At 37.8% G+C, this 12,555-nt stretch overlaps 1 protein-coding gene across 1 annotated transcript in view; it reads left to right on the top strand.

Annotated features, from left to right (window-relative positions):
- Window positions 1-9,317, top strand: part of FAM171A1 (family with sequence similarity 171 member A1) — an 88,762-nt gene extending 79,445 nt beyond the window's left edge. The window contains exons 6-8 of the mRNA XM_067291753.1: window positions 2,913-3,029; window positions 5,507-5,621; window positions 6,219-9,317. Of these exons, the coding sequence (XP_067147854.1) occupies window positions 2,913-3,029; window positions 5,507-5,621; window positions 6,219-7,908 (1,922 nt within the window). The 3' untranslated portion in view covers window positions 7,909-9,317. The remainder of the gene's footprint in view (window positions 1-2,912; window positions 3,030-5,506; window positions 5,622-6,218) is intronic.
- The last annotated feature ends 3,238 nt before the right edge of the window (window positions 9,318-12,555 follow it).

Here is a 12,555-nt window from a genome sequence, read left to right as displayed (position 1 = left end):
ATGTGTGCGTATGCGTGTGAATTTAAGGGCTTAAGAGACTGTAAAGGAAGTATGGGAGGCATGGTGAATTCATCACCAAGGCCCTTCCATTCTTTTTTTTTTTTTTTCTTAACATGTTTTTACATCTCTGTCAGTCTTACAGTTCTGTTTGACACAGCTGCTTATTTAAATAGTTGGTGTATAATCTTGCTTGTCTTAAGCAGCTGTTTTCTCAGGCCTAGCATCTGGGTCTAGATTACTTGCTCCACAGATCTTGCAGAAGAAAACTGTGACATTTAGGCTTAAAGGAGTTTTCTCATCAAATGGCATTTTAGGCACAACGTAGAACAGAAACAGTCTTTGACACTATGAACTATTTTTTCAACTTGATTCATGGCTGTTGGAATGACACATTCCTTGAAAGTGCGTTGGTAGAAAATCTGAAGGGAAAGTGGCCGTCTTTGGAGAAGAAAATGAAGCTACGTTTCCTAGTATTTCCAGAAACTTCACACGTAACTGTGGGCAATTCAGTTCAGTCTCTTCTTATTCTTGATAATGCTTCCTTAAATTAGGTAAGCTAATGGCTATATTGAGGTGTTCTGATACATTTATGGATGTCATATAAGCAAATCTGTGTACACGTATTTTGATTTCTCTGGTACCGTGAATCAAAATTACTTGTCTAGTCTGAATTTGTGTGGAATAACATGTCAGTAATTCCTTTCCCCTGTTGCCTCTTCCCACAAGTTCAGTTTAGCCTCAGATACATTGTATGCCACTGATATTTACCTATATGTAGAAATTCTCTCTAGTGTATATTTTTATAACAACCTTTCAGTATATTCAGATAGATTTATTATTAGTCAAAATGGTGGACTTCAAGGGTGTACTTTCACAGGAAAAATCAATAGTAAAGAAGAAATAAATATTCAGAAAAGCCATTCTAATATATACCGGGTTTGCACAGATGGATAATTTAAGAAACACTGAAGAAATCATCAGGATCTCAGTGGTATTAAAAAAAAAAAAAAAAAGAGAGAGAGAAAAAGAAAAATCTCTTAAGTGTGTGCTGCGCTTACTGCCAAGTATACACCTTACTCTCATCCATGAAGTCTTTAGCAACATCTGAAGAAAAAAAAGTACCTTTTCAGAATTATGCACAGGAGACTATTTAAAGGAAGAGAAATTACAAGGCGCAACTTTTCTTTAAAGTGAGCATTTGAAGCTGAGTAAGGTAAATGCAACATTCTTTCTTCCCTTTGGACAGAAATACGGAGCTGCTCTACAGAAATGCAGAGGGGTTTATGCCAGCTCTATACAGAGATTATCTGTGTTGGCGGTCACACTGAGGTGTGTGAGGAACCTCCTTCTTTAGGCTTTGCTAATTCTTTGCCTGCTACGACACCCACTGGTGATGCCACGCGAGAACTGCCGCTCTGGGAGATGCCCCTTGGCGTCCAGGCGCAGTCTCCCAGCCACTGCTCTCGGCACCCAGGTCTGCCAAGCGGCTCTCACTGCCCTTCACTGCATCCTGTTTCCTCACAGCTGGGCTGGCATAGCTGGCATGGCTCACACAGACCTGGGAGCCCCATCGGGGAACTGAGCTGGGCTACAAACAGCCCACGACACAAAAAAGAGGTATTTTTAACCTACATCATTGCATGCCCTGGTGTGTTGCATGGCTCCCTGAGCAGTTGCCCTGGCACAGCTGAAGAGTCCATGCAAAGGCAGCAGGGTGGAAGCAGAGGAAGGGAAGGGATTTAGCTGGTATTAGTGTTTCAGGTATGTTTGTTGCAATTTTAAAGAATTTCAACAAAGTGTTCAAGGCTGAAAGGCACTGGCTGGAATTACTGTTTTCCTAAGGCATTTGGTTTTCTACCATTACACATATTCCTGCGCTTTCTTGTTACCTGTATTCTGATCATTTAATTTTCAGCTGTCCATGGTTTAGCAATCCTGTGTTTCTTTCAAAGAGAATAAAGATGAGAGCAGTATACAAACCACATTGGCTAGTCAATGCATCAGAAACTAGGGTGATTTTTTTTTTTCCTACAACCCCAGAATGAGGGGTATCAATGTATTAAAAAAATACAAACAATTGATTCAGTTCTAAAGGTTTTTTGTAGCCCAATTTTTGCAACATAACTTACCTTGTGAAAATAGAACAGCTTTCATGTAGTATAGATTGTCCGTCTGGACTATGTAAGAGTTTTGACTACTTAAACACATGGCTTTAAGGTTGTCAGTCTTATTTATTTTGAAATTACCATTTGATAATTCTAAAAAATCTATAATATTTCCTCTGAAAAACATGTTTTAAAAAACTCATCATCCATTACCAGACAAACAGTATTCCTAAACACACTGTGAATGACTTAACATTGCTGAATGACAGAGATGGTGCAACTTGACTTTACATCTATTGGAAATAGCGTTCATGAGCCTGTTTTCCATACAGGAAAACTAACTTTTGGGGGAAGCATTTTCTTTACTGTTCTGGAAGCTGACAGCCAGTGCAGGAGATGAATGTGTGGTGTAGGGAACTCGCGCGTGCGTGTTTGTGTGCGTTTTTGTTTTGAGAGGTTTGATGTCTATGTACAATCAGCTTTGGAAATATCCTTATTCAAAAAAGGGAAATCTAATATGACAGTGATTACTTTCTTAAATCATTTTTCAAAGCTTTAATACCTTTATTTCATTTTAAACAACTTTTTTTAATGTGCAAAGCCTTTGAAACGGCCACAGAGATGATTGCTTGTGGGAGCCCTCAAATGCTGCTGACAGAGGCATGATCTTGCGCTTTACAGCAATGTATACAATGTTTAGTGCACATAAATAGACTTTGTTACAGTTTGCTTTTCCAGTTGTTTGCAGTTGTTGCAGAGAGGTGTTGGGTATATCTATAATGCCTTCCTACAACCTTATACTTACAGGGACATGGCTGAAGAGTAGTTTAGGCCTTGTACAGCAAGAAGGAAATCAGTTGACTTGGACTTATATTGCACCTCAGCTGGGCTACTGGGTTGCAGCTATGTCGCCTGCTATCCCAGGTAAGATGGAATTGAATTTTATTGATATGTCCAGCATTGAGTAATTACTTATTCATATATAATGTTTATATTTTTCAGAATGACCTCATCTGAGATGGCACAGCTTGATCAATAATGGATTGTTAGAAAACAGAAATCTGAAAGTAAAGGGCTAAAATCTTTTGGGGATCGTGGGGGGAACCCTTGTGCTCCAAAATTGTTTTGAGCGTGTTAATCTCCAAATCATTTCAGTCAGAACCTTCTAATGAAAGTGGTTTTTGCTTTGATGCATTTATGTCACCAGTGCTTAGTAGAACCATTGCTAGAAAATGAAGGGAGTTGTAATATCAGTATATGGGTGTTCCAGCAGGTAGAAAAATATCCCCTGTGGAGTTTCTGTACAGAAACTTACAGAGAATTTACCTAAGGTCAACATTGTCCTGGGTTGTTGGGTTGTGGACTTTTTTTTTTTTTTTTTTTTAAACACTTAAATTGCACATTTTGCCTTGACTTAGGCTTTATATCATCTTTGTGACTGATTAATTTACACTGTGAATAACTTAGGGTAGAAGTTCCAGGAGGTGTGTTAGCAGATTTGCATTGGTAGATGAGCTTCTTGGTTGCCATTTGCAAGCATCTTATGCAACTTTAGAAAAATCACTTTGAACTAGGTATTATGTGTACCTCTATGCCTGTTGAGATGATTAATGTTGCAGCCAGGTCTTCCTTTTTTCTATTTGTGGCTGGCTCAGGTTCCTTAGCATTAGTTCTCTAGTCACCAATAATCAGAGATACCTCTACGTAAACCAGGCAACCAACTAAAAATTCCTCCTCTTAGAGATTTTCTTCATTGGTTTTTTTTTTTTTGATGAAAACCAAATACAGTAGGAATGGAAACATTCTTTCCTTGGCTGTGCAAACTAAATAAACTATATCTAACCAACAAAAAAACACTCTAATGTGAGGATTATCTTCGAACTCTGCTTGTATATTCCACCAAGTTTCTTTGTGATAAGGAAAACATTTGGAGTTTTTGTTGTGTTACCTTATGCAAGCTTTTTATTTAAGATTATATTAAGTGAAACTGCTGGAATATTTAGCTGATTCATTGCTGAACAGAGCTTAGATGCAGGTGCATAAACTATCATTGAATTTAATGGAATCTTACAAAATAATTGTACCTTAAAAAAAAAAAAACAACTTCTGTGAGCCAAATGTTTCCAAGTGCAGCTCTCTTCCAGACTGTAAGGAAGTTACACTCATGAATTTTGGCCCTGTAACTCTAAAGTTATCCCGAGTAGGCTTACATTTGTCCTTACAGTTTTACTTGTAGGGCAGAATTTCTGCTTGTGTCCTACTCTCCCTTCTTTCTGAGGGCTAGATCAGCATTCCTAAAGCTGTGTCACAATGGGAACCACATTTTAATGAAAAACTCAAATGGTTCATCTCTTCCCGTTTGCTTAATGTCCTATAGCAACAATATCAATTATATAAAAGTAGTGGCAGAATAGAATGTATACATTTTTAGATTTCCCAAATGTCATACATCTGATGTTATTTTTAAGCAAGTTACTGTCTCTCTGCTTATTTCATCTCCTCATTGACTCTATTCCATTTTTTATCCCCAAAAAATGGGCAAAGTGAGCATTGTATTCCGAGCAGTGGCTCTACAGACCACTAAAGATACACAGATGAGGTTTTAGAAACCTCATGATCTAGAACCTTAATGTTACCCAAGTATACAGGTCAACGTTTGCTTCACAGTACATGCATGTTACTCTGTTGGCCGGTGCTGTACCTCCTTACCTGCAGATGAAAATCTGGGACTGTATTTCAAAATCATGTTAAGGATATTACAGACCAACAGGGTTACACATGCATAATTGTGAACAGATACTGTGTACATGCATGTGTTGGTATGTTGAAACATTTATGAAGCATTATTGCATTGCATTATTGGAGTTGCAACACTTTCACTAGTGGCCTGTTTTTTAAAGCTACTGAAGATCCACTTGGCTTGGATTGGTCTAGAATTATGAGCACCAACACTTCTTCCACTGTATCCTTTACTGCACTGTATGTACTACTTAGTGCAAAGCAACACAAATATAGTTTATAGAGAGAAATCTTTAGCCACAGTGCTGCTACATGCCTTAAAGTGCTGGAAGATGCTGTGATGGCTTTTCTCCAGTGATAAGAGATGACACCCGATGTCAGCATCAGGATCTGGAAGGCAGCATTCACTTTAGTATGCTTCCTTTGAAACTAACTGCTTTTCCACAAAGTGATCTATTTATTTGGACTTGTAGCCATGAAAATTGGCACATGCTTCCTCCACAACTTGCTCCCTCTCCAGAGATGGTCAGAGCTATGAGTGGCAGTGTTCTTCACTTAGCATCCTGATACAAGGGAAGCTGTCCCTCTCTTTGTTTAAAGTGTTGTTCCTCTTTTTGTTTGCAGATTGTCACAGGTCTAAATTCTCTTTTCTGGCCTTCCAGGTCCTGTTGTCACACACGACATTACCAGCTATCATACAATGTTTCTTTTGGCAATTTTAGGAGGGATGGCTGTCATACTTCTTGTCTTGCTGTGTCTCCTTTTGTATTATTGCAGGTAAGATTCACCATCCTAGTTACTTAGTTCATGTTGGAAATGTAAGCTTTTCTGTGCTCATGAAATTAAAGGTTCTATACAGAAACATTTTTACAAGAAAAGTAAAAGCACTTGAAAAAGAAGCAAGCAGGGAGATAAATTTCATGTGTTGCTGGTTACATACAGCATACCTAATCCCTACCTTTGGTAGGATGGTAGTTGAAAAAATCACAGCACCTTATGACTTACACCTGTGTTTTCCTTATAAGATGTTTTAAAACCTCCTATCAAACATAGGCTTGAGGTTGAAGATCTCTGTAATTGTACCTGTTCTGCACTTGCAAGTCATCTGTTCTCATCAAACCTATCTCAAAATGAATGTTAAGTCTTTATCAGCAGTGTATACTAATAAGTCATTTTATATTTGTCTCCTCTAGACATTTGGTCCAATTTATAATTGGTGCTTGAGATATTTCCTGATTGGCAGTAGTTTGTCTTTGATTTCATCTTCGCTCTTTTAATCAGGGCTTAAAAATCATCTGTTAGGACACACTTGCTGATCTTGTTTCTGTACAACAGTCATAAATGTGTTATTTCTTTTGTTACCGGCTTTTATAGAAGAAAATGTTTAAAACCACGTCAGCATCATAAGAAGCTGCAACTTCCCACAGCACTGGACACTTCTAAGAAGGATCAAGCAACCTCTATGTCGCATATAAATTTAATATTTTCCCGTCGTGAGTCAGAATTTCCAGGTGGGCTATCTGTTGCTAGCAATGGACACACCGAAACCTCAGGTGCAAAGGAATTAATCAGTGCTGTCCACATGGAGATGGTATCAGCTAGTGGAGAAGCAGATATGCATACACCTATGCTCAAACACTCATTCAGTACTTCCCAGGAGTTTAGCTCCCGAGAGGAACTGCTTTCTGACAAGGAGAAAGACAAGAGCAGAATTTCCTTGGATGACCTGACTGCCAGTGGGTCTCTAAGAAAAGACTATCACAAATCAGCAGATAGTTTTCCTTTAAAGACAAGAAAATCTACAGAAACAGCTGAAGGCTATGAGTCCCCTATCAAAGATGAGTACAGAAGAAGTTACAATGCTATGCTGTCTCAGCCTTTATTTGAAAAGCAAGAGAGAGAAATTCAAGTCTCTATGAATCATATTGCTACTGGAAGTAAATACAATATTCAGGAACAAATATACCCCACACCTTCAGCCCCTGAAAAAGAACTGTTAGACTGCAGACCTACTGAATGTATGATGTCTCGTTCAGTTGATCACCTTGAACGACCTACATCTTTCCCTCGACCAGGTCAGTTAATTTGCTGCAATTCTGTTGACCAAGTTAATGACAGTGTTTACAGAAAAGTTTTGCCTGCATTGGTCATTCCAGGTCATTACATGAAATTACCAGGAGAACACTCTTATGTAAGCCAACCACTGGTTGTTCCAGCTGACCAGCAAATTGATTTAGAAAGACTTCAGGCTGAGCTTCCTAACCCTCATGCACGGCTTTTTCCACACCCCCCACAACAGCTGCAACCCCAACAGTTAGCATCGCAAGCAGTATCTCAGCAACATTTGCAAGATGCAGGTGCAGCTGAGTGGAGCCAACAAAATGCTCCCATGTCTGAATCTATTTCCATTCCTGCCTCACTTAATGATGCATCCCTGGCTCAAATGAATAGTGAAGTGCAGCTTCTTACAGAAAAGGCTTTGATGGAATTAGGAGGTGGAAAGCCGTTGCCTCATCCTCGGGCATGGTTTGTTTCTCTAGATGGGCGTTCAAATGCTCATGTTAGACATTCATACATTGATCTCCAAAGAGCTGGTAGGAATGGGAGTAACGATGCCAGTTTGGACTCTGGTGTTGACATGAATGAACCAAAATTTGCCCGAAAGGGAAGAGATCATCTGTCTGCGCCACAGGGTCACCCACCAGTGCAGGAGCACCAGCAGAGAGAGCGGAAGGTTTCAGATAGCACAGCTTATACACAACTTGTGTATTTGGATGACATGGACCAAAGTGGGAGTGAATGTGGAACAGCAGTTTGTAGCCCAGAGGACAATGCTCTACGATGCCTACTAGAAGGCACTAGTAAGAGAAGTGGTGTGCAGCTGCCCAGCCTGCAGGAGGAAACAAGAACTGTGGAAACCAAACCAGAGCCATTAACTAGTCCTGAACATGGAACATCTGTTCAAGATGATGAGGAGGATGAGGAAGATGACCAAGGTGAAGATAAGAAGAGTCCTTGGCAGAAACGAGAGGAAAGACCACTAATGACGTTCAATCTAAAGTGAGCTATTGTGAAAATCCACCGTTCAGTGGAGTATAAAATTGCCAAATATTCTTTCTGTGGAAGTGCTTGATTTTTTTTCTTTTTTTGTTGTGGAGAAAAAAGAGAAAAACTGTGGTGAGCAACTTTTGAAAGAACTTAAATGCATTACTGTGTAAATGTTAGAAAAGAATTAAAATCATTCCTCTGATTTAACGGCTGCCTCCAGTGAGATAGCTGAACAAAGAGCGTGATTGTTATTCCATATACTTGATATTGGTCATCCAGGATGTTAAAAATACTGACAAATTGTTTTGGTTGGTTTATGACCTCAATCTCCTTATGAATGGGAGCTGGTAAAACTGTTGTTATGTGGGCCAATTTTATGTTGATAATGCTACTGAAAGAGTATCTTAAAAACAGGAGTTTGACACATGGTGTCCAAAATTGTGCATTATCTCAATGAAAGGCTATGCATTGCTGCTTTTAGTAATATTTTGCTTATACTATGCTTTTCTTAATTTTACGAGTTGGTTGTAAACATTTTATGTCCTTTATTATAAACTACTCAGCAATTTATTTTAACATAAAACTGCAGGAAACTTGAGTAGCATCCCTTAGCATTGAAGCCTTTTTATGAAACCAAACTGAACTTTGTGTCAACTAAGACTCCTCCAATTCTGGTCCCATTTACTCAAAGTGCCTTTTTTACAGTAACAATGAACAGTCCCTTCTTTTGCTAACTCCTTTTAATTGACCCCATTTGGGATTTTATAAACTTCTGAACTTTTATTTTAAGCTGCATGCCAAGAGTCCCATTTTGTGCTGAGCATTTCTCATTTCAATACAGTGTATTCTGTAACTATCATGTATATTGTGGATTCTGTTTAGCCAGGGTAGACTTAGAGGACATTTTAAAGGCCCCAGGGTAGCCAAGAAGATAGTTTCATTGACTGTATATATCATTAGTTTTCTCTGGAATCATATGAGCTAATCTTGCTCATAAAATGGACTATGGACCGAGCAAATGGACTGAATGTGTCAAAATTTTTGAAAAAAAAAAAAGTACTATCCAAAAGTGCCAGAATTGCTTTTCTGTGCTTTTTCCATACAGAGCTGCTTGGTTATCCAAAAACTATAATTGAAAATAAACTGCAAAAAAAAATCTTTGTTGATTTTTTTCCTCTCTTGGTGGTCATCATTATTTTATATTATTAAATAAGCAAAACTACTTTGGTTTCTCTTTTGCTGTCCATATTTATGCTTGTGTGGCTTACTAACAATGAAACTTTCTTATGCAGTTCTCATAAACTTCAGTCAATACTGAAATGTAGACCCCTTTTCAGGAAAGCATCCTCCCTGTCTTGAAAAATACTTAACAATTTGCTTAAGTATCATTGAAGATTTTGGAAATAAAATTCTGTTATCACTGAATTTCTCTGTGGAGTTTTGCTTCCAGTGGAACCAGTTTTCATTCTGATTTCTTGGGTACAAACATTTACTGGACACTTCTGACTGCTTCATGAATTAGGTTCAAAGGAGAGAAAGTCTGTGACTTGCCCTCTTGTGGAATCCTTCATATACATTCATTTTATCATATTTCATTCAATTATTTTTACACAGCATTAGCAGCAGTAACACTTTATAAAATTAATTTTTATGTAATCTCTAAGGTAATTAGAGAACGTTTATATAGTTCATATTTAATTTTAAATAATAAGCCCTGACTCAGAAGCATTGCTCTTTTTTTCAGTAGATTTCAAAGGTTTTCATAGAAGGCCAGTGTTGTAATTTCCATTTAACTGAATGTCTTACCTGAGGGTCTGGGCTCAAGCCAGGAACTGAATCCAGATTTCCCAGATCCCAGTCCAGTGCTCTCCATCTGCAAAGCTGCTTCACCTCTGTCTTGCTTTGATTTGTATTTGGCAGTGGTATGTGTCATAGAAGAAATCTAAAATAATATTTGTAGAGTTCATTGAATATTGAAATCACCATATAGGCAGTCAGTTATGTTTTAGTCATCATATGCATTCTGGGTCCTTCCTGTTCCGTTTAGGAATTTTGCTACTGAACACATGTGAAGTGGGTCTGGGGTCTGAGTTACTTATTGTCGGTCTGTGCTAGGTCGCTGAACAGAACAATTGTGCTTTAAAGGAATGGTATTTATCCAATCTCAGTAAGTGCTGGTAATATAGTGTCACTTATTAATCAGAATGCTGTATCAAATAAACATTCTGGTTTAAAATTTGAACCTATGAGAATTATTGTGCTATTTAATTTTCAATTTTTGTCATCTTAAATCTGTCATTTTTAATTACATTCTCTTTTTCGGATTCCTTTGCAAAGTTTTAATCATTATTATCTTGTAAAGTGAGATTGTTACTATTAAATGGCAGCAGATTGTTTCTTTTAGTTGTGTTGTTTTTATTTTTAAAGAACATAATTTGATGGTTTGATAATTTGTGGTCCCAATACAGCAAATACATTTGAACACGCACAATGCTAGTATTTTGCAAACCTTCTTAAAAATAACATTTTTTTATTACTGCAATGTATCTTATTCCCATATAGCATTTCATGTTGCAGAGTACATAGCTTTTGAAATGTTATTCTCAATATATCCAACACACCTGAGCCACGTGTTGTATGAAACTGGAACAGAGTAACACAAATCAGATTATTGGTTGAGATTAGGGTGTGCCCATGGTAAAAGCTTATTTCTTTGTCTAATCTTAATGCCCAGTGACAGGTTCTGTGTTTTAATTCTCAAAAACATACTGAAACAGATCTTTTGTAACATATGAATAAATAGTTTGCTTATATTTTGCAGTTGCACAATGAAGCAAATATCAGTAAAGGTTCTAAGACATGTAGAACAAAGTATAATTTGAATATGTCTTGGTATCAACAGTTCCAAGTGATCATAGTCCAGGTAGAAGACTAGAAAAGCAGTTGAGTTGTTCTCTTATGTTTTATTGCAAGTATTAATGGGGAAAAATTCAAAAGATTGTATTGACAAAGGTTACAAAAGAAATGACAACATATTAGACTGCAAAAAATACTAGGAACAGGTCTTCAATTAATGTAAGATTTGTCTGGATTTTCAAATACAGTGAGTGAAACAGTAAAGATAATTCCTAAATCTTACATTATACTATCCAAAGTACACTTGTATCTTGGGACCTATTAACTCCCAACAGTCATAAAATTTCATATACTCATTAAGAGTCCACAGACTTGATGTTCCCACTTTGTTACCACTGAAATACTTGCTTCTCAGAGCTTATTAAACTGTCTAAAAAGCACCTTGACTTATTGTGATAATCACCTTTTATCATTTGAATAATTACTTCATCAGCATTCCAACATGCTAAACCCTGGACAAATAGAGAAAAAAAATTGGTTCTTGCCTCAAAGCATTTGCAGCCTGACAACACTGTGATACTGAGCTTAGATGAATAGCTTGCAAAAAAAGCCCCCACCATTTAGAAATTGCTTATGGTGCTCTCCTCTGAAAAAAAGGGTTGAGTAGCTTTTGTAAAGTGAATTAAGCACTCTTGAGATACCTGGGTAGTATTTTCATTTTCTACCCTTCATTCCATCTGTGAATGTTGTGAAGGACCAACTTTATGTCACTATCCTAAGCACACGAGGCTGCAATTCACTAAGAAACTGCATCTCCCATGTAGATTTCGGCCTATAGATAGCACAGATGTAAAAGAGCAAGTGTTGGATTAGATATTTACTCTTTCTCTAGGAAGGTCCCTAGTAAACCAAAAAGGGTGTTATTTTTTCTTAACCAACCATAATTCATCTGAGGATTAAATCCTGTTATAACACAGTATCTCTTAAACTATAAATAAGCTGTAACCTGGGGCTTGGCAGCATCCAGCTACTTTTAGAATCATCCTTGGACATCATCAAACATGAAAAAAATGTCAGTTTGCTTTTCTAAAATGTATAGGCAACAGGTTTTTTGGGGGGGGGGTTGTTTTTTTTTTGAATCTGCTGCTCATTGGATCTCTTTAACATTTGAAATTCTTAAAGTTGGAATATCTGCCACCTGGTGGTGAAGTGTTTCATCAACGATAGCTATAGTAGTCATAGCAGTTTGGGAATTCAGAAGATAAATCTACACAGTACTTTATCAATAATGGACAACTGCCTTACTGCCAGGAGGTGGCTGGCACAAGATCAGCAGCTGCTTCATGGGACTGCTGTCAGTCCAAGTGCAGAGATCCCCGTGAGCTAGAGGGGCCTTGCTGAACGCAGTAGTGATGGCATTAGTCAGCTTATAACATCTCCATTCAAATGATACACTAATGGCAGTGTAGCATGTTTGAGTGCAAATGTTCCTGTTTTTCTCTCAGCTCATTACTGTCACCCTGATTTTAGATTAAAATAAAGTTGAAAACAATTGTAGCTACTCATGGTTGCTTTTTTGGAGGGGCTGGGGATAGCAGAACTTTAAGGTTTCCTTCCCTGGAGCTGAAAGCATGGACTTTGAAAACTACTCTAGGCAGTTTTCTCAAGGTTTCCAGGCTCCACTCTGCATTTTAGGGTGTCTAAAAATGTTCAATACCCCAGTGCAAATGAAGGGGTTGCAAATGTAGGACCCTGATAGTTCTAGTCTTTTACAAGTACTGTAATCTGAGAGTTGAAAATCAGGCCA

This window comes from Apteryx mantelli, chromosome 2 (genome assembly GCF_036417845.1).
Source record: "Apteryx mantelli isolate bAptMan1 chromosome 2, bAptMan1.hap1, whole genome shotgun sequence".
Classification (NCBI taxonomy): domain Eukaryota; kingdom Metazoa; phylum Chordata; class Aves; order Apterygiformes; family Apterygidae; genus Apteryx; species Apteryx mantelli.
Note: the sequence above shows the minus strand (reverse complement) of the source record. Positions and strands in the feature narration are given on the sequence as shown.